Below are 23,895 nucleotides of genomic sequence, written 5' to 3' on the forward strand. Positions count from 1 at the left end.
AGTAGCCTTGTTTTTTTAAGGTTTAATTCCACAGAATTCATGATAAATTAATTTATTTTATAAAATGACATAAAGCTGGGGCCCCCCTGGCACTATCTCGCGGCCCCCAGTTTGAGAACCACTGTGTTATGATATATTCTGACCAGCAGTCGATGGTAAGAAGTGATTGAAATGCGGGTATCTGTCGTCATACTGACAATCTGGGTCACACAAACCCCTCATACACACAGAAGCCAATTTAAAGCTTCAAAAACAGGAGCTCTAAAGCGGTGTTAGTGATCAGCAAATAACGGTCACGACCCAAACATGAGGAGCACAACATGACAAGAGTTGGCAAATATCAGACTCTGTGCTGAGTGAAAAGGCTTTGTTTGGCAAGCTCCTCGAACCCTGTGAGAATCCAGAGGCTGGTGCTTGCCAAAAGATAGTTTGCAGTCAGAGGGAAAAACAAAGGATTAGTTTTAAAGTAGAAGGAAAATCCAGGGCCCATCTCATTCCTGAACCTGCCAGAGTCTACTCGGCTGTACTCATTCATACCGAAGAGGAATTGATGAATAGGAAAGTGGATGAATAAATAAGAAAGGGAATCAATAAGACATGGAGTGGATGAACAGAGGAGATGTTGAGGATTAGACGAGCGGAGGTGTCGAGGATGTGTGGAATAGAGCTGAAGATCTTTGCCCGAACCCGACAGGACCCGTCGGGACCCGACGGGCTCGGGCGGATTCGGGCTTCATTTCTAACATTTTACACGGGCTCGGGCCGGGCTCGGGCTTGCGCTCCGGCTTTGTGAGGTAAATGAGCGGTCAAGTTCAATGCTGCTGGATCAGTAGTGCAGGACCGCGCTGAATTCATTTACAGGGGATTTAATGATTTTGCTCATCAAAAACATGTAGCCTAATCTTGGTGAGTAGGTTTTTCAATGTATAACTAAATATGAATCGAGTCTTAAATACATAATTTAGACAGAGGATATTAATGTTGGCAGTAATGGAGAGAAGTGCCGACGCAAATCCCGCGGAGCCTTTCTCTTAATTTCGTTATTACCAAATACCCATCTTAATTCAGAATGTATTATCTTAATTTAATTCGTTAAGAAATAATAATTTTATTGGCATATTTATAGTGTATTGCATAAGCCTATTTAGAATGAGATGTTACAATGTTACAGATTACTTATTTTATTTCTTTGTTTCAACTTCCAAGTGGCGTGTAGATTATTAGTCATGAATAAATAATGTTAAAACCTGTGTAAATTTCTCATTCTTGACAAAAGCTGTGTGTGCGCGCACATTTAAATAATGTCGGGCTGTAAACGGGTTCGGGCTTTTAAAAAGCTGTCAATCTAAATGTACGTTCGGGTTCGGGCTGCATTCTGTCGGGCTCCGGACATTTCGGGCCTAACTTTTAAGGCCCGATTACAGCTCTAGTGTGGAATATTTTTTTAAACAAAGAAATAATAAAAATACGAAACACTGGCAGCCTGATAGTTACAAATGGAGACAGGGCCGGAGTGGGAGTCATTTTCAGCCCTGGAGTTTGATGCTTAGACCAGTCCACTTTAGTTCATGACAGACTATATTGAAGTAATATCATTAGATCCTCAGTAGTATATAAGTATGCAATAGTGCACTGATCTGTGAAGCCTTACAATTCATTGTATTTTTCAAATATATAATTTACAATTCAATGCAAATACAGTTGCCTAAACAATTATTATTTTTGCCATGCAGCTCTACCATAAGGTATTTTAATATTATTTAATTAAAAATTAGTCAAAAACTTTTGAAAGGGAACAAAAGTGTTTGTGTTTTCTCCTATATTTCTATATTCTTTAAAAATGGTGGGTCTTGAGATTACCTATTGGTTGAAAAAGCTTGGAAACCACTGATATACAATACACAAGCAAGATTTATCAAGTATGCAGGGAAAGCAGATAATAAAATAAAATCTTTATCTTAATTTTTTAGTACTTAGATCAAGAACTTTTATTCAATAAACTGAGATGAGTTTACATTTTTGTTTCCTGCAATAGAGGATGAATTAGGCGAATGATTTTTAATAGACAATTCATTGTTACACTAATGACTTAAATTTTAAAAAATACGTTTTGTAGATAATTTTCTTTTAGAGGCCATTTGAAGTCGCGTTCAAGTTTATTTTAAATCTAGACGTGCGACAAGTGCACTAAAAAAAAAAAAAAAAAAAAAACGCGCGTCTGAAACAAAACTCATCAGCTTCACAGGCAAGCGCTTTAGACGTGGCGTGTGCTGCACTTTCCCTGCAGATGTTAATGAACCCTAATGCAAGAATTCTTCCAATAAGTGGTCGAGACTCGGGACACAATGAGACAAAAATCTTTATTAAAAGGTGCAGTGTGTAGATTTAGCAGCATTTAGTGGTTGTGCAACCAATGACTCAGTCCACCGCTCGCCCCTCGTTTTCGAAACACATAGAGAAGCTACGGTAGCCATCACAGGACAAACATGTCGTTGTCTGAGACAACATAGTGATGAAACACACTCTGTAGAGCAGTTTGCCAATTTAGGGCTACTGTAGAAACATGGGGGCGCAAAATGGCGACTTCCGTGTAAGTGGACATGTGGTGAATGAGGATAAAAACGCCTTATTCTAAAAACATAACGCTTTATTATTTAAGGTTTTTATACACCACTGGCCATGTTATGTATATTATATTGCATTTCTGTCAATAGATCCTCCTAAAATTTACACACTGCACCTTTAAATTACACAGTAAACATTATATACACGGTAAAAAAATGCAGCATTTCAACCTACTATTTTTAGTTTTGACTTGTGATGAGTTGATGTAACTTATAAAAACAAGTTGAAATTGTTTAACTTAATTTGTCAAGTTAAAGCAACATAAAATATATGTTGATTTGACATCATTTTTTACAGTGTAGATGAATCTACAGCAATGAATCCATAATTACCAAACCATGTGCTATGGGTCAGTTACTAAACAGCATAGATGTAAATGCACATAGACACTATCAATGCCGACTTAAAGCAGAGTTTGTGAGAGAGGTCGATAGTGTACATTGTCAATGGCTGATGTATCTGTTTTTCATATTCTTGCTTTAAAAAGAACCTTTCTTTATGATTTTACAAATCCCCATTTAACTTCTGTTAAGCACTGAAAATAGCAGTTATTTTCTTTAAAGTCCCTGTAAAGTAAATCTTGAAATTGCTTCTAAACACATATTAGAAATGCATTGCTGAAACACACCAAAAACACTAAACTATGTAGTACTTAATTGTAGAGTTGAATCGTGCAGTTTTTCACCATTTCTGAGTTCAGGATTGTTTAGGCGGGCCAAAAATGGTGGCTCGATGATGCACTTAAGACACATTGACTTTTTACACCTGGTCATTTCATGCGCATCTCTGATCGGATAGCTATCTGATCATAAAAAGACCAGGTGTAAATGCCCCCCGAAACGTTTTTTGAGACGAATTTAAGTCCAATCGCTCAAACCACTTCAGGAGGTGGTCTGAAACGCATTTCAGACAAAACTGGAGAAGTGTAAATACATATATTTGATGAAACCACATATGTCAGCTCATGACTCCTCCCAAACGTAAGCACGTCACCCGGAAGTTAGTCGGCAAAAAGGTAAACAAACAAAGACGACACACTTATTGCTTTATGGAGCGACGAAATCGGGATAAAAAGTTTTTTACAACCAATAAAAGAGTCTAATGACAAACTTGAATGACATTAACCAAAGAAATAAAACTTTGAGAGAGAGTTTTGTGAACAATTTTCCCCGTCATGGACCTGTACATTAAATCAAAGCACCGTCTATCCACTATCCTGCTTCTCTGTACTGCCGCGTCTCCATGCTGAACAAGGAGACACGCGTCCCCTGCCCAACATACAGTAGGCATATGCTAAAAACACTATTTAGCATAATGCATAATGTTTAAGTAGTTTTTCATTAACCTAATAAAAATACTACATGTAAATTAATGTGTAAATAATGTTGACGTTCAAAACCATTGCTGTTTAAGTAGTGACTATAAACAACTGTAATGAATGAACATTTTCTCCTTCACGGCGAGACTGTTAAATTTAATTCTGGTGCTTAATCTGAGCAAATTGAAACCGTGTTGGGGTGATAAATGCTCCTTGCTCTGTGTCTTTTAAGGATATCATCAAGACTGAAGTATCAAGCTTTGGACAGCAGTGAGTAAGAGGCCAAATTAAGTGGAGATTTTTTTCTAGGCACTTGCTCATTTTGCACACAGGTAATATGTCACGGTCATTACAGACTACTTTCATGCCAGACCCAGAACCAATTTAAGCCCCAAGAAACGTCTAGTCAGCAGTGGAAAGCAGCATCTGAAAAACACATATGGAGCAGCCTGTCAAGCCAATATTGTTACTTAATTGCGATGCGAATTATTCAATATGTTTGTGTGTTTAGCTAAAGGGAAAGGCTTGTTTTGATGGATAATCCACATAGTTCAGCAGCGTATGTTCAAACATAATGCACACACCCCAGTGATGTGTTAGGGGAATTAAATTAAATCATTTGGGTTCTTACACGAAGCCGGTTTATAAGAAGACTCCCACCGTCGCATCCAAACGTCAAGGGTGAAAATCTGCGGGTGAAGTCTTGTACCCAGAAGGCAACGCTGCCTATCACTGTCTCGCACCTGTGCTCTGTTATAACTTATCTCTCTTCTCCTCTACAGCTTTCCTTTTCTGGGACTCCAATTTTGAACTTATCAAGTCTCTTCTCATCAGGTCTGCCTGGCCGTACACAGCGAGCGGTCGCCACAGATGCAGACAGCAGACGGAGCGTCAGGTAGAGGGAATTACGCAACCGCTACGGTGGGGGATGTCAAGGGCACAGTCTCTAATTCACGAGCTTGTCTTGTTATTCCTTGACTGTTACGCCAGCCTCAATAGCTAACACAATGTTTTGGTTTGTTACAAATATTTATTTTATGAATATATTTATTTAGTGGCTTTCAGGAATACGTTTTATTGTTTAATTAATTATTAAGCATTTAAATATAAACAAAAAATTATGTGTAAATCAGTCAGGACACATACGTATAATGGCCTTACTAAATAAGGATGCATCCTCACCCTATCTGTACACTGTCAGAATAAAGGTACAAAATCTGTCACTGGGATGGCTTCCTATTACCATTTACTGTACTGTATCTATGTGTGTGTACAGAATATACCACAGAGTCACTCTGTTAGTCCAAAGTCTTGCTATTTGAAACTTACCATCATGAACCCCTCACGAACAAAGTCAGTTCAGGAAGTGCATCATTACGCTCTGGTTCACATTAGGACTGAAGTGTCTCTGATCTACAGAGATACAGGTCCTCACTTGAGTGCTTAGGTCTTGAAGGTGCTGTATACACGCCATTAACAGTGAGTAGGCCAGCACGATGTCTCTCAACACACCGTATCCTTCATTCTGATAACTGCCTCTTGGAATTTTGATTAAATTCCTATCGATTTTTACACCACGCTGATCTCCGTATCATAAACGGCTGCTGACTCTATTGCAACATATTGAAATTGGAAGAGTCAATTAAGAGGAAATACTGAAAGTTAATCAGTTAAAACCGAGAAAATGAAAGCTCTGTCATCATTAACCACCTCAATGTCATTGCAAACACCTTCCCAAAAAAGGATTTAAAGTGCTATAAAGTGCTTTTTGTAGCTTAACTGGTAAAGCATTGCGTTGGAAATGCAACGGTCATAGGTTTGAATCCTAGTAATGCACATTGTTACTAGGGTGGTACCATTTCAAAAAGTACACATTGGTACCTCTTATGGCTCTTTTCCATTGCAAAGTACCCCACGGGTCAGTTCATGTCAGCTCACCTTACTTTGGCTTAGTTAGCATTTTTCATTGATTTTAATGCCACTTCAGATTATAGGTGTGTTATTATATTTGAAAAGTCCAAAACACGATAAAGGCCTTTTGTCTAATGAGTTACCCCCAAATTCTGTATTGTATCAGGTCAGTATTAAAAATAATAATAATAATAATCCAACATCTGCCGTGTTATTCTGTCATCTTTTCTCCCTTTTTTCCCAAAATGCGATAAACGCAGAGCTTCCTTCTCTGCAATAAATTTGCTCAACCAATCACAGCGCACCATTCCACCCATTGTAAAAAACAATAGCGGCGTGTTGAATACACGGAATCCTACTTTTCCTCATCTACTTTCTACTTCATGATCAAAAAACAAACAAAAACAAAATAATACTTTAATGGCATTGATAAACCTGTGGTGGTTTTCTGTGGCGGGGAATAAAACGTAAGGCATCAAAATCGAATCATTTATGCGAGAGGCCACTCGGGCGAAGGAAAAATGCTGGCTGTTGCTTGTTCTCACACAACAGCATCAATGTAAACACATTGACCCCAGGGGATCTCTTTCCATTATTTTACTGGAAGCTAACAAAAATCGAGCAGGACCAAAACATTTTACAGCTGTTTTTAATATGACAACGTAAGACTTGTCATGGATTTATTGCATTTTGCAGAAAAATAATCAGTTTTTATAATATATCTTTGAAAATCAAATTAGGGATTTGAATTTTAATGTTATTATGACCTAAAGATGCTATGTGAAAGTTTGTAACAGAAAATAGTGGTTTTCATCTCGTCACATTCTTGGTATAGAAAACAAATTTTTACCCAAATTAGTCAAAATGGATTTTTTGCATTTTTGAACCAAACTCTTCATTTGCGCCACCTACTGCCGTGACATCATACAAACAGTGGAAAAGAGCATCATTGGAATGCAGTGTTTACATTCATTTATATGTCAATCCGCCACAACATCATAATTGACCACCACAAGTAGATGTTTCCACATCATGTTTATTGCTACCTCTATGTCACATGACAGTTTCTGTATAAACACCCATGGCGTCAGTCGCCTCGCTCCGCTGAGCCTTATTTAAGTTGCAAAAATACCGTGCATACATGCGGACGTGCGCGTCGCAGATGTGCTGCCACAAACCGCAAGCCTGAAAAAAACACTGGTATGGTGTTCCGGATTTTAAGCGTGTGTATGTTTTTCACCGCTAAAAGGGAGTTTGGGAACTTTACAACAAAGCACAGATGACAACAGGTTTGCCCGAGACAGCGCAAGCACGAAGGTAAAGCTAATCTTTCATTTAGCGATGACGCTGGTAGTGACGATTTTCTCAGACCAATCAGTGATCAGTGTTTTCGCGTCACGTTTTAGTATCAGCTCAGCTCGCTTGGAACCCCAACTGAGGTGGTACTAAAAAAAGTATCGGGTAGGCTACTATGTACTGCACCCAGTGCAAAAGCCCCAAAAAGTAAGCTGACCCGACCCAAATCGTGGGGTACTATGGAAAAGCGCCATTAGAGGTATATACTGGTACCTCAAGGGTACATATCTGTACCAATGCTCAAACTGAATTTGCCAAGTGGTTGATGTCCTCGGGACAACAAATTGTGTTGACCCAAGGACAACATTTTTCTAAATTAAACCTAAACCCACACCAACCCTAATCATAACCAATCCCTAAAATCAGAGGGACATGATAAATAATTCTGGTTGTAAGCTTAAACTTAAAAAACCTGTGAAACTTATTTCTTAAAAACTTATTTCTGAAATCTGATTGGTTGATTGAAATGTTGTCTCAGGGCCCTGAGGACATCAACCACTTGGCAAAATCAGGAGAGCTGTACCAATATGGTACATATTAGGACCTTTTCAAAGTCCCGGTGACAAAAAGGTACAACTTATGTGCCTTTTTTACTGAGAGTGTATATTAGGTAGCCTATCTACCATTGTGTTATTTAAAATATCTTTGTTTTACACCCCTAACCCTAAACCTACCTGAACAACACAAATTCAATATATTGAATGCTTTTTTGTAAGTACACAGTATTTAAAGACACCTGATATAAAGTGGGACCAAAGCATCTGCCAAATGCATAAATGCATAAACGCTTTGCATGGCTGCATTCGTGTTAAAGGACAAGTTTGATATTTTACACCCAAAGCCCTGTTTTCATAGCCTGACGTTGTCATACTCAATTCTAGTCAGAATTTGAGTCTGATACCGCTCCATTGAGCTATAATTATGAGGCGTGTCTCAACCGAAAAATGCCTCTACACTCAATTGGATAGACCTACGACCAATCAGAGCAACGGAGTGTGTGACGTATGTTGAAATGTCGTCTTTTGCAGCCTGACCGAACTGCTAGTTATTTCGTTACAATGACACTAACATCATTGTGATTACTGAAGTCTGAGTTAGCGAACGTACATCAACACCTACTATGTTTACAACATTTCATTTATATCACAACATTAAGTATTTACTAAGTCATACAGTAAGACTCTCTCTTACCATTTGTACGTTAGGTGAACTTCATCCACGACGATAGCTACCCATTACGTTGGCTTAAAAAATATCGGAGCCTAGCATGTCCCTCCACTTATTCAGCAGTCACGATTCCGGGCTTCCGAAAAGAAGCTGGCAACGACCGCTAATTATATCCATCTCGTCATGCACGCCGAGTTGCATCGCTGTGACACTCATTTCAGTTGCTTCTTTAACTTTGTCCTCCATAAGTGCGACCAACTTTTGCAGAATCCCGTAGAAAGGATGGCAAAAACATAAACAAATGCCTCGATCGCGTTTCTCTGTTCCTCTTTTTAAATCAATGCTCTGTTGATATCTTTTAGAACAGACTCAATGTCAGAATCAATCCACACATCTGAATTCACCAGCGGCAGCCATTTCATTGTAAACAGATTGAACACACGTGCTCTTTGGTGACGTGGTTGATATGTTACTGTTGATCATCTGTCCATCATCGTATAAAGCCCGCCCTCACAATTTGATTCGTCGACCAGCTTTGGGACTCGCATAGTAGCTCCTCAACGGAAAAACGCCAGACCGATCTTCCCGTTTTTCAAAATGTGGTGGGCGGGGCTAAGATCGGCTGGCACCCAGGCTACTGTTTTCAGATTGTTTATGATGAAATAGAACAGTTTTGACTGAAATTTGGACATATGATTCTGGCCTGAGAATTTTCGGTTTCTGTTGTATCAGCCCCCACCTCTATAATGGCTGTATAGGTGCACTGGAACAATCCTTCCTGAAATGCATTAAACTTTCGTTTACAAAGACGTGAAACTCACCGAGTGGTCAGGGGTGTTCACTGATATGCTCACACAAAAATCGCTGCAAAAGATGCTTTCCAACAGGTGTTTTAGCATTCGTTGTAAACTTGTGGACCTTTTTTCCCAAACGCCTCACACCCGCATATTCTTCCGTTGAGAGCTTGAATAATAGACACTCCAGCCCAGTTGGTGGCGATAATCCACCTTTGCCAAATTGCAAGAATACAAACAACGTTCCCGGCGCGGAGTAATACCGTACCTCACAGCACATCTAATACAAGTCAATGGAGTTGGACAAAAATTATGATAAAATCTGTTGGAAAGCATCTTTTGCACCGATTTTTGTGTGAGCATATCAGTGAACACCTCTGACCACTCGGTGAGTTTCACGTCTTTGTAAACGAAAGTTTAATGCATTTTAGGAAGGATTGTTCCAGTGCACCTATACAGCCATTGTAGAGGTGGGGGGTAATACAACAAAAACCCGAAAATTCTCGGGCCAGCATCATATGTCCAAATTTCAGTCAAAACCGTTCTATTTCATCATAAACAATCTGAAAACAGGGCTTTAAGTGTAAAATACCGAACTTGTCCTTTAAATTCAACACACATGCTAACTGAGAACAGCACCACTCATAACATCATTCATAGCATAATGATAAGTAATATTATTTTAATCTAAAAAAGCCCAAGAGTAATAACAGGTCAGTCCCTCTGAGCATTTATGATGTTCAGTGCCCTTCTAAAAGGCACAATAATGGCAGTATTGTTATCCCAGTAATGACAGTAATTCAGTAGTTCAGCGAGTTCACCGCTGTCAGGACCCCTGCAAGTTTTTGAACAAAATTTTTATCCACCAAGCTACTAAACTATGCAAATAAGACAAAACTATGCAGCCATAGATTGAAACAGCTTAAATATTCATTGTTCTGCAATAATGATATGATATGTTATGGATTCAATTGCGAATTGTTTCAACTAGAAGCACGAACATCAGGAAAGTGAATGGGACAAGACGCCATTGTATCTGCCACAAGCTAACAATACAGATTGGATACTTAAAGGAAAACTTTAATATTTATTCAATATTTTACTATGTTCTTACCTCAACTTAGACAAATTAATACATACCTTTTTTTCAATGCGTACACTTAATCTTTGTACAGCGCGTCGTGAATGTGTTAGCATTTAGCCTAGCCCCATTCATTCCTTAGGATCCAAACAGGGATGAATTTAGAAGCCACCAAACACTTCCATGTTTTCCCTATTTAAGGACATTAATAGTTACACGAGTAAGTAAGGTGGCACAAAAACAAAACGTGGCGATTTTTAAGCGGGAAAAAAATGAGAACTATATTGTATGGTGGAAGAGCACTTCGTTTGCAGCACTTCGACCTCGATGTGCAGTAACATCATCACTCCTGACTCCTCCCCCTCTCGCTCAAACTTCAGTCAATATTACTGCACCCGAGGTTGAAGTGCTGCAAACTAAGTGCAAACTCATCCCTGTTTGGATCCTAATGGGGCTAGGCTCTAAATGCTAACACATTCACGACAAGCTGTACAAAGATGAACTGCACGCATTGGAAAAAATAGGTATGTATTAATTCATCTAAGTTGAGGTAAGAACATAGTAAAATATTGAAAAACGGTGGTGATTTCCTTTAAGTGTTCACCTTGCAATTATTACAGTACAGTATGGAAACGAGAACAATAAACTACCATTGAATTAAATAGCTGATCTGAATTATCAGCCAAGCATCAGCACAAAGCTTTTGCTTACTTGCTATTCCTGACAAAAAAAAGCTGATTCTAGATGAATATCTATATCTGTTCAGCAACAAGAACTTCTTCTTTTTTAGTCTTTTGGCATTTCTGAATCAAATTTAAGGGACCTGAATTTTATGATCCATTCATTGTGCAAGTAATAGTCTTCACTGCTGCCCATGGGCGACATTTGAAACCTTGCATACTATTTTGTGTTAAGCAAACAAACTAGGACCTTCAGTGAGGATATCAAATGGGCTTGTCTTGATAATCTGCAACGGCTACATTAACAATTCATGTATTGGATGGTGATAAACGTTAAGGCATTGTGATTAAATAAAGCAACACTTTTATTAGTCCTGCAACAGCTGTGGTGGCTTCAATGCGTTTCAGTGTTTCACTGTTTTTATTCAGCATGATATCAGAGTTTAAAATTGTGTTGGTTGATGTTCAACGGTGTGCATTGCTTGTTTTATTGTATCTTCACACCATACAGTAAATCTACGGCGACAGCTGTATGCCCGACAAGATCTGCCATATAATAAAGAGCATATGGTTTCCCTTTCATCCCCTCTGGTCATTCCTCTATTTCCAATTAGAGTTTGTTAAAATAACATTTGTCGGTTTTAATGGATCCTACGTGACTCCAAATACGTCGCATAAATGTCTTGCCTGTTATGAAAGACTTCTGTTATTATGCTAGATGTACAAAACCTTCAAGTCTCAGCAAAGCAAACTGCATCCCACAATGTACAAAAACCCCTGTGCACTATAATTGCCTTGCGTGCTTTCCGCGTGGAGCTCTGTAGCTGTAACAATTGATAAACAGAATACAAAGCAAAAAGCAGACTGCTGAAGAACACACATTTTTCAGCGAGATTAGCAGATCAAGCAAAAGAGGATCCAAGAGCTCCAAAGCCTCCCATAAGCACTAGAGCGGCGGTCCCATCTCAAGTCTATATTATCACCCTGCCTTCATATTTCGCTCGAGCTCTGTCACACGCTAGACCGGACCTGAGCTCTATTGAGCTTTTACACTGATTGGCAGATTGCAGAAGAAGGTTTACAGCCTTCAGTGTCTGATCTCCTTGGAGTTGTCCGATGTCAGTGTGATGACTCAGATGTGTTTGAGAGCTTGTCTGTAATCATTCAAGCAATGAATGGACTGCACCATTTTTACATGACATACATCGCTGTAGACCTTGGTATGCTCAGAAACCCAGAGATCAAAGTGTTTTCCTTCATTGATTTTTTTATTAGCGCACTGAAATATTTTTACAGTTAGCCTCTGAAGTGATTTTAATGGATGGATATTAGACGAGACAAATGTATGCGTTTCGCAAGCTGGCTGTAAGATTTACAGTATTCTTCCAGCGTTTTAATTTCTTAAAGTACCTCGTGATGTAAGCACTTTTCATGCCAAATCCTTCAGCATGCATGAAGCTTCTCTACGCAGCTGAGACAGGTGCACAATATCCAATGCTGACTATAGAAATATATATTGTGCTGTATTATTCATCAATACATTCATGTACAACAATAAAAAGAGATTCAAATAAAATCAGAATCATTTATCAAGTTTGTGCAAACTGAGCTTCAGTGCTGTTGTGACCACCTAATGTATTGTGGGTCATATCATTAACTCCAGCATTTTACCAGAACATCTCAAACATCACTGCTGTATGCCAGACATGACTGAGCACGTACAACGTAAAATATTTGTGCCAAAAAGAACACAAGTGTGTGAGAGACATGACTTGGACTGTAACAACCCAGCTGGTGATTTTTTTGTGATTTACTGTTTTAATGTAAATTTCTACATGTAAGAGAACATACTGTGAAAATATAACCTTGATTTATTTAATATTGACTGAGAAGATCATGTCAAAGATTAAAATCAATAAGTGAAATATAACTTTGATGCTCCTAATCCCATTATCAGATTATAAGACTTTCACACACAGGTACACACATATTCGTTTTATACAGCAGGTGTTTTTAAAAAACACAAACATAACGCACAAAGCTGAAGAGGTCTGGCAGGACCTGACGGGAAAGCCTTGAGCGACTTCAAGAGGCAACATTTTGTCACAAAATCCAAAGAGAAGGAAAAGGTACCAGATAAATTGATTGCATACTTATACAAGCACCTTGGATTGATGGTGGAAAAGCCTGGAATGTTTGGGAATGTGTTTGGTGTCTGGTTACTCTCCAGATACGTACTTCATCTGCATTGTTATGACATACCTATTATTTATATAAATTTTGTTTTAGCCCAGTTGTGACCATATGAACGCACAACCAAACTTCATTCATTTATTCAAGCTCTATCATCACCTGTTAGTTTGTACATCCTATACAGCTTTGATTTCTAACGGCAACAAACAAGCCCACCGCTTGCTCCAAATGACTCCAGCGCGGTGGAAACGCAGGAAAAAGCGCACCTGGCAACAGTGCGTAAAATGCATCTTTCAGCTCGGATTTAATCCTAAATGCACAATATTATGAATACCCTTCATGCACAAAGCGTAAAGAATATAATTTACAAATGTTTGCAGGCAGTAAACAGATGCGTGAAGCCTAGTACCCTTAAAAATGTGCGCGTCACAAGTTGTGGATGTGCTTCACGCGTTAAGCAACACATAACTAAAATGCAAAAGCTTTTTATCTTTAGTTATAACGCTTTACCTTAGTTTTGAGCGGCTCTCCGTGCTCTATGATGCTTATAAAAGGGATTTCCAAAAAAGAAGACATAAACTCCATTTGTACTATTTCCTCCTGAGTCTGCGGGAAGGCGAGTACAGCCGAGACCCCCTGGACCACTATATCCTGACACACACACCTGAAGAGCGACTCGGGGTCTCCGCTCGGGGCTTCCCGAGCCACCACGTCCAGGCTCAAGTTGTAGGGCAGAAAGTTGTTCCCGCTTTCGTTGAGAGCGTTGAGGGCGCGGCCGAGAGCCGCCCGCACCCGGACCGGCTGGCGGGGAGGCAGGAGGGCACCCAGGCGCACCGTGTGTCCTATCCGGGCTAGGATGTGACAGGGCTGCGGGTGAGAGTGAGCGGGCTGGACGAACAGGGTATGCAGAAGGAAGATTTGCGATCCCAAAGAAAAGTATGCCAAGAATCTGTAGAAGATTAAATTCATCCTGCTTCACTCTCAAATGTGGTGATGAGGCATTGTCAGAAGATAGCATTGCTCGCCTTGTTTTCTGCTCTTTTCTATAATGTCCTTTATAATTTTTTGTGCAGGTTGGTGTATGAGGAGTGATCTATGGAGTTACTGTGTGAATGTGATACTCTGCTCTGGAGAGGAGGGGGGAAGGCGGGGATGGCGTTGCGTTCACACCCAAAGACGCGCTGGAGAGGCGGTAATGGTATCATTGAAGGACAGCACTATAAATACGAAAATCTCTTTTAACACAAGTGCAAGTTTATTACACTTCGATCTTTAAAAGAGAGCTAAATTTATCAACAATTTTAAGAAAACTTCTTTATAAATAGCTTCAAATATTTTCAAACGTCTAGAAATTTCTCATAAATATTTGTACATATTCTTGGGTTTTCAGAGGCCTTGGTAAGGGACATTATAACCGGCATATTTAAAAATAGATAAAAATAGATTCTAAAATTCATTCAGAATACACACCGTTCTCAATTTGGATTTGCTTTCCAGAAATTATTAAAATGTATTTATGTGCATTACATGCGTGTCGGCTGTTAAATAGTTATGTATGAACTCTTGAAAAAAAAATAAAGCTGCTAAAAGGGATTCTTTGCATCAATGCCATAAAATAAAGATTTTTAGTTCCTAAAAGAACAATTCTAAAGAGTTCATATGATGTGAATTCATGTTTTCTTTGAAGTGCTGTTTATACTTATAGAAGATCCATAAAGTCGCAAAGATTAAAGTCAAAATATTCTTTCGAAAAGTGAAGGCTCATCCATGCCTTCCTAAAACACCTCATTCAACCCCCCCCCCCACACACACACACACACACACGCACGCACATATCTAAGTCACTGTGTAGCAAGATTTGCATAACACCGCCCAAACGTATACACAAAAAAGTAGGTGCATTTTTTATTCTCACTGTATTATTGTTGCCACTCACCCCCATGTCGTGGAGATGCTATGCTTTGTGATCTGATATTCCAAATAAGGGCCATAACATTTCAGTCACAAGCTTAAAGGATTAGTCCATTTTCTTAAAAAAAAATCCAGATAATTTACTCTCCACAATGTCATCCAAAATGTTGATGTCTTTCTTTGTTCAGTCAAGAAGAAATTATGTTTATTGAGGAAAACAATCCAGGATTTTTCTCATTTTAATGGACCCCAACACTTATTAGTTTTAATGCAGTTTAATATTGCAGTTTTAAAGGACTCTAAATGATCCCAAACGAGGCATAAGGGTCTTATCTAGCGAAAGGATTGTCATTTTTGACAAGAAAATAATAAATATGCATTTTTAAACCACAACTTCTCGTCTATCTCCGGTCCTGTGACGTGCCAGCGCGACCTCACGTAATTGCATAATGACGTAGGAAGGTCACATGTTACATATATGAAACGCACATTTGCAGACCATTTTAAACAATAAACTGACACAAAGACATTAATTAGTATCATTCCACATACAACAACATCAGAATGGTCCTCTTTCTCCACACTTGTAAACACTGGGGCGTAGTTTCGCATATGTCCTCCGTGACCTCTTGACGTCATGATGTATTGCGTGAGGTCGCGCTGGCGCATCACATGATCGGGGATAGACGAGAAGTTGTGGTTTAAAAGTGCATATTTTTTATTTTTCTTGTCAAAAATGACAATCGTTGCGCTAGATAAGACCCTTACCGTAAGTTCACACCAACCGCGTATGAGGCGTCAAAATTGCGTCTACCGCGTCTAGTTTGCCGCTTGAACAGTTTGAGTGTAGTTGCTTCATTCGCGCGTGAATTCTAGTCATCGAGACATTCACCTGGAAATTTGCGTCATGGGAGGGGCTTTGCTCTCTTTCTCTAATCACGTCACTACTACAGCAAGCTCCTGATTGGTTAACGCTGCATGTTTTTCTGCCAAAGTTAAAAATTTTCAACTTGCGCGTTTGCCACGGCAACGCTCAATTCGTGCCATTTACGTGAATGAGGTGGAATCGCGTCTACCGCGCTAACCGCCTCATTCGCGCCGCGAGACCTCCAGACGCACGTCAACACATCTTCACATTGACTTAATATTGAAATCACTCGCGCTTGACGCCTTTACCGCAGCTGGTGTAAACGCAGCATTATGCCTCGTTTGGGATCGTTTAGAGTCCTTTGAAACTGCAATTTTAAACTGCATTAAAACTGTTAAGTGTTGGGGTCCATTAAAGTCCATTAAAATGAGAAAAATCCTGGAATGTTTTCCACAAAAAACATAATTTCTTCTCGACTAAACAAAAAAAGACATCAACATTTTGGATGACATGGTGGTGAGTAAATTATCTGGATTTTTTTTAAGAAAATGGACTGATCCTTTAAGGTATTTGGCCAATCACAACACACAGGATAGCTGGCCAATCAGAGCACACCTCGCTTTTCAAAACAATGAGCTTTGTAGGAATCTATAGAGGAGCAACAATAAGTACAGTTCATGGGCGTCTAAAGCAAAAAAAATATGGGGTTGTGTGGGTTTTTCTAGAAGAGAGGCTATAGTCGTCGTCGGGACATTCTTTTGTTATAAAGATGTTGATTAAAGAGTTGGTTAAAAGGTGATATCATTTTGCATAAGCCAATGGGTTCCTTCATTCATATTTTGCTAATAATTTAAGTGACAGACGTAGTATGCGATTTCATTTATTTTTCTCTTTAAATGTGAGATTCTGGAAACGAGATCATCTAAATTAAGCGTAATTTAGCAACATAATGCGCTATATTAGAGAGTGAGTGGGTCCAATATCATTGGCCTTAAAAAAATGGGTGGGTCTTGTCTCACCCACATATAATGGTTCAGACGCCCATGGTACAGTATGTGGACAACAAATACACAAAATAATGTTCTTTTTAGCATATGACCCATTTCTATTTCACCTTTTTGTAGTGTGTAAAACTTTTCAACTAAAAGGACCCATTGTCAGAAACAATGCAAAACCTTTGCACCTAGAGTTCATATTAGTACCTCAGAGGTACATATTGGTACAAAATGTACATATAATTGTACCCACTGAAAATGGTATATATTAGGACCTTTTAAAAGGACAATGCACCAGTGAGAGATTAAGACCATATTTTTTCTGACAGTGTGGATGTTAAAGGTTCTTTATGGAGCCATATATCCTGACAACAACAATTTTGGAAAAGTTTATTTTTAAGAGTGAAGAACAACAAACGGTTCCAGGAAAGAGAAATATTATGTACATTTTTAAAAAAGGGGGGCCCTCAAAGGCCTCCCAGAAATGCAAAAAAAACCCATTTATGTTTCCCCAAATAAAACATTCAGTCAAAGGGTTTTAAAATAACCAGAGAAGTTCTTTTAATGCATAAAAGCTCTTAATGGACCCATACAGCAAAAAATCTTCAATTGCATTGTGTGGCACTTTTATTTTTAACAGTTTAGAGTTTAGTAATTGAAGATCTGTTGCAGTAGGTCATGCACTGTTTTAACCTGAGGATCAAGGGCTTTAACACGGTCAGTCGAGCGAGAAAAATGGAATCCAATGAAAGTGGACTGAAGCCCTGGCCAATCACACGCCCAGTTATAAGCCATAAAGAACAAGACTTACCTGGAATCTAAAGATAACTTAATATATCCCTTATTATTAAAATGGCTAACTGTATGAAAACACAGAAGTTCAGCTGCTGGTTATATTATCCAGTTGTTATTAAAATTCCAAGCAGTGATGAAAGGTCAGCAAAGAGTAAGTTGCTTTCTTTTTCAATAACTAAAGGTAGTATATTGGTATAATATACCCAAGTATTAGTCCAGTCAGCAAATATGTTCAATTGTCTGAGGAAATACAATACACTCTTAAGAATAAAGGTGCCCCTCAGGATGCCATAGAAACTAAAAAACCTTTGGTTCTTTGGGAACCAAAAATGGTTTTATTGCATCACTTTGAAGAACCTTTTGTAACACCTTTATTTTTAAAAAGTGTAGCATCAGTTGCGGTTATCCTATATCTGTCACGATTGTGGCTTGGATTGTGTTTCTTATGCAACAAGAGCCAGCAGACGATACGGACAGCAACGATATTCCACACATTGCTACAAAAAATAATAGTCTTTACATTGATACCAAAGAAGAACCATTTTAGTTCCCCCAAAGAACGTTTCTGATAAATGCCTTACAAGAACGATTTTGTTTTTACCTTTTACAGTCTAAAGAACCTTGTAAATCCACAGTGAATATAAAAAGGACAGCAACGTGGATAATATACAAAACTCATCATCGTTATACAGTATCTTGTTTTTTCAATAAACCCTCCCTGGAGTACATAATAGGGTTGGGTGCACAACATGGCCGAGCTTGTACAAACACTGAGCCTCATTAGAAGTCTCTCTGTAGCATCTGTCACATGAACCGGTTTCTGTGTGCCACAACTAGCCCAGCCAATTTCACAGAGACGGTATTGATCACTGTACTGTATTAACTGATCTGAGCCGAAGCCGTTTCTCTCAGGAGCTCTGCTTATGGATAATACATGTGTCTGTGTCTCTAAAGGTGAGCATTGGTCCAACGACCCTGCACCTGTGCTGTCTGTTGTTTTAAAATCAGAGGAAATCTATTTGAGATTAACAGGAAGGTTGCGTTGCGATACGAGGACCAACACCAATTAAACTAAGGACTTTATCTTCTTAAGAAAAACAAGCCAGAGCAAATATGCAGACATCTGTCAATGGTTATCTGTTATCTGTGTGCACCTGCAGTAAACAGATAACTGCCTGCTTGTTGGATGCTCTTTTTGTTAATTTTACAAACCTTTGATACACAATGTGAGCACTCTTGAGCGTCTCACAAGGATGTATTTATACCTTTAAAAAGGTACACATTTGTGAAAGTAAGGCATTTCAATTACTGACACCCTTTTCATTGCCATTTGGGTTCAGTAATTTTACGCTAATGGGCCATTAGCGTAAAATTACTGAACCCAAAAATAAGAAATGCCCATTTACAAGAAAACATGTCAGAGGCACTTAGAGGGTTTTGCATTTGAGCTCTTCATAAAATTACAAAACTTGCTTTAATGTTTCATTAAACAGCTGGGATACAGTTGACATGTTACTTAATGACAAACCACCAGCCGGGAACTTTTAGTAAGCCTTGTCACTGCAGGCGACCAAAATTATGGACACAAGACCCAGAAAAACACATATCAAACTCCTAAGGGCCAGTTTCAGACCAATACTTGAAACCACAAGATCATGAACAATAGCAGAATCTGTCAGTCCCAGAACCAAGCTGTCCATTTCAATGTGACATGGGAAAGGCAGTATTTATTACACCATTCATTTTAAAGTTAGTAGCAATTCAAAATCTCTAGATTTCTCTCTAATACAGAAGAAAACTACAGCCCTAACTACATTATAAAAAATGTTTTGCTGCCTTCAATTTTTAAGTACAATGTGCAAATTCGTGTGAGATAGCATTGAAAATATGTACGAATTCTCGTGAGATAGCATTGAAAATATGTACGAATTCTCGTGAGATAGCATTGAAAATGTGTACGAATTCTTGTGAGATAGCATAGAAAATATGTACGAATTCTCGTGAGATAGCGTTGAAAATATGTACGAATTCTCGTGAGATAGCATTGAAAATATGTACGAATTCTCGTGAGATAGCATTGAAAATATGTACGAGTTCTCGTGAGATGGCGTTGAAAATATGTACGAATTCTCTTGAGATAGCATTGAAAATATGTACGAATTCTCGAGAGATGGTGTTAAAAATATGTACGAATTCTCTTGAGATAGCATTAAAAATATGTACAAATTCTCGTGAGATAGCATTGAAAATATATACGAATTTAAAAATATGTACGAATTCTAATAAAAAAGCGTTGAAAATATGTACGAATTTGTGTGAGATGGCATTGAAAATATGTACGAATTCTCGGGAGATAGCGTTGAAAATACGTACAAATTCTCGTGAGATAGCGTTGAAAATATGTACAAATTCTCGTGAGATAGCGTTAAAAATATGTACGAATTCTTTTGAGATAGTATTGAAAATATGTACGAATTCTCGTGAAATAGCGTTGAAAATATGTACGAATTCTCGTGAAATAGCGTTGAAAATATGTACGAATTCTCGTGAGATAGCGTTGAAAATATGTACGAATTCCAGTGAGATATCGTTAAAAATATGTACGGATTCTCGTGAGATAGCGTTAAAAATATGTAAGAATTCTCGTGAGATAGCGTTAAAAATACGTACGAATTCTCGTGAGATAGCGTTGAAAATACGTACGAATTCTCTTGAGATAGCGTTGAAAATACGTATGAATTCTGGTGAGATAGCGTTGAAAATATGTAAGAATTCTCGTGAGATAGCGTTGAAAATATGTACGAATTCTCGTGAGATAGCGTTGAAAATATGTACGAATTCTCGTGAGATAGCGTTGAAAATATGTACGAATTCTGGTGAAATAGCATTGAAAATATGTACGAATTCTCGTGAGATAGCGTTAAAAATATGTACGAATTCTCGTGAGATAGCGTTAAAAATATGTACGAATTCTCGTGAGATAGCGTTGAAAATATGTATGAATTCTCGTGAGATAGCGTTAAAAATATGTACGAATTCTCGTGAGATAGCGTTGAAGATATGTACGGATTCTCGTAAGATAGCGTTGAAAATATGTACAAATTCTCGTGAGATAGCTTTGAAAATATGTACGAATTCTAGTGAGACAGCTTTGAAAAAATGTACGAATTCTCGTGAGATAGCTTTGAAGATATGTACGAATTCTCGTGAGATAGCGTTAAAAATATGTACGAATTCTCGTGAGATAGCGTTAAAAATATGTACGAATTCTCGTGAGATAGCGTTGAAAATATGTATGAATTCTCGTGAGATAGCTTTGAAAATATTTACAAATTCTGGTGAAATAGCTTTAAAAATATGTACGAATTCTAATGAGATAGTGTTGAAAATATGTACAAATTCTCGTGAGATAGCGTTGGAAATATGTACGAATTCTAGTGAGATAGCGTTGAAGATATGTACGGATTCTCGTAAGATAGCGTTTAAAATATGTACGAATTCTGGTGAAATAGCATTGAAAATATGTACGAATTCTCGTGAGATAGCGTTAAAAATATGTACGAATTCTCGTGAGATAGCGTTAAAAATATGTACGAATTCTCGTGAGATAGCGTTGAAAATATGTATGAATTCTCGTGAGATAGCGTTAAAAATATGTACGAATTCTCGTGAGATAGCGTTGAAAATATGTACGAATTCTCGTGAGATAGCGTTGAAAATATGTACGAATTCTGGTGAGATAGCTTTAAAAATATGTACGAATTCTCGTGAGATAGCGTTGAAAATATGTACGAATTCTGGTGAAATAGCATTGAAAATATGTACGAATTCTCGTGAGATAGCGTTAAAAATATGTACGAATTCTCGTGAGATAGCGTTAAAAATATGTACGAATTCTCGTGAGATAGCGTTGAAAATATGTATGAATTCTCGTGAGATAGCTTTGAAAATATTTACAAATTCTGGTGAGATAGCGTTGAAAATATGTACGAATTCTCGTGAGATAGCGTTGAAAATATGTACAAATTCTGGTGAAATAGCTTTAAAAATATGTACGAATTCTCGTGAGATAGCGTTGAAAATATGTACAAATTCTGGTGAAATAGCTTTAAAAATATGTATGAATTCTTGTGAGATAGCGTTGAAAATATGTACGAATTCTCGTAAGATTGAAATATATATATATATATATATATATATATATATATATATATATATATATATATATATATATATATATATATATATATATATATATATATATATATATATATATATATATATATATATATATATATATATATACGAATTCTAATGAGATCAGGCTGGATTTTCTTAGAGCCCTGTCTAAATTTGCATTCCAAGCTATGACCGCACGTTCAGCGCAGGTAACCCTTGATAGGGCTGCCAAATGTCTTGTGATTTCGTCATCATTTGGAAAGCTGTTTTCAATAAGAAAAGTAAATTACTGAAGCTGTAAGCTTGACTTTTCAGAGTCTTTCAGAATAAATCGGGTTTAAATGTCAGGAGTTCCTGTGGCGCATTATGTTGAGAATGTATAATTATGCTAATTTAATTTAATTAAAAAAAAGTTTTATTCTCAACAATTTAAGTTTGTCGGGTTGCTTTTAAAATGTTTAATGAAACTGAAATTTAAAATGTAATTTGAATATTTTTTGCAAAGATACACAACAAAATATGTTTGCAGTTATATACTAACAAGGTCATAGTCAGGTATATTAAGAGTAACCCAAAAAATGTTGTACTGTTGTGTTATTTTTGTCCCAGCTGAAGAGTCGAAATTAACAGTGTGCAACTTATGTTCAAAGTAAAATTATACAAAAGTCGTTCTATATTTGTACAAAATTATGTGGAATTGATAGACCACACTACAGCAAAAATATATCTCTGTTTAAAACATTATCTTTTAAATGGTACTTTCGCCTTCACTTTCCCTACTTTTCCCCCTAATTTTACAGTGTAGTGCTTGTTGTCATGATCACCTACAGTTGTGTTCAAAATTATTCAACCCCAACTGAAATTGATTGTTTTGGCCGGTTTGACATTGATTTTGATCATTCAGTCATCCTGCTTACAATTACATCAAAGAGGCATGTGTAGGTCAGACAAATATAACATAACATTTATAATGAAATAACCACAAATGTCTTTTCTGTGCTCACATCATTATCAGTTTTATTCAACCCCCAAGTGACATTCAATCTTAGTACTTAGTACAACATCCTTTTAGAGTTAAAACAGCTTTTAAACGTGAAGCATAGCTTGACACAAGTGTCTTGCAGCGATCTACGGGTATCTTCGCCCATTCATCATGGGCAAAAGCCTCCAGTTCAGTCACATTCTTAGGCTTGCGCACTGCAACTGCTTTCTTTAAGTCCCACCAGAGGTTCTCAATCGGATTTAAGTCTGGTAACTGCGATGGCCACTTCAAAATGTTCCAGCCTTTTTTCTGCAACCATGCTCTAGTGGATTTGGAGGTATGCTTGGGATCATTGTCCTGTTGAAAGGTCCAACGTCTCCCAAGCCTCAGGTTTGTGACGGACTGCAACACATTGTCATCCAATATCTCCTGGTACTGAAGAGAATTCATGGTACCTTGCACACGCTGAAGTTTCCCTGTACCTGCAGAAGCAAAACAGCCCCAAAGCATGATTGACCCCCCACCATGCTTCACAGTAGGCAAGGTGTTCTTTTCTTCATAGGCCTTGTTTTTCCTCCTCCAAACATAGCGTTGATCCATGGGCCCAAACAGTTCTAATTTTCCACAGAACACTATCCCAAAACTTCTGTGGTTTGTCCACATGACTTTTGGCATACTGCAGTCGACTCTTCTTATTCTTTGGAGACAGCAAGGGGGTGCGCCTGGGAGTTCTGGCATGGAGGCCTTCAGTACGCAGGGTGCGCCGTATTGTCTGAGCAGAAACTTCAGTACCCACATCTGACAAATCTTTTCTCAGTTCCTCAGCAGTCACACGGGGACTTTTTTCCACTCTACGCTTCAGATAGCGCACAGCAGTCGCAGTTAGCATCTTTTTTGTGCCACGACCAGGAAGCGTTTCAACAGTGCCCTTTGCCTTGAATTTGCGAATTATGCTTCCTATGGTGTCTCTTGGTATGTTTAACATCTTTGCTATCTTCTTATAGCCATTGCCCTTCCTGTGAAGATTAATCACCTCTTCT

The 23,895-nt window shown here is 38.1% G+C and overlaps 1 protein-coding gene across 1 annotated transcript in view; it reads right to left on the minus strand.

Annotated features, from left to right (window-relative positions):
* grin3bb (glutamate receptor, ionotropic, N-methyl-D-aspartate 3Bb) overlaps positions 1 to 14,242 on the minus strand; it is a 90,164-nt gene extending 75,922 nt beyond the window's left edge. The window contains exon 1 of the mRNA XM_055183933.2: positions 13,636 to 14,242. Coding sequence (XP_055039908.2) covers positions 13,636 to 14,094 — 459 coding nt within the window. The 5' untranslated portion in view covers positions 14,095 to 14,242. The remainder of the gene's footprint in view (positions 1 to 13,635) is intronic.
* Between the last annotated feature and the right edge of the window lie 9,653 nt (positions 14,243 to 23,895).

This window comes from Misgurnus anguillicaudatus, chromosome 14 (genome assembly GCF_027580225.2).
Source record: "Misgurnus anguillicaudatus chromosome 14, ASM2758022v2, whole genome shotgun sequence".
NCBI lineage: Eukaryota > Metazoa > Chordata > Actinopteri > Cypriniformes > Cobitidae > Misgurnus > Misgurnus anguillicaudatus.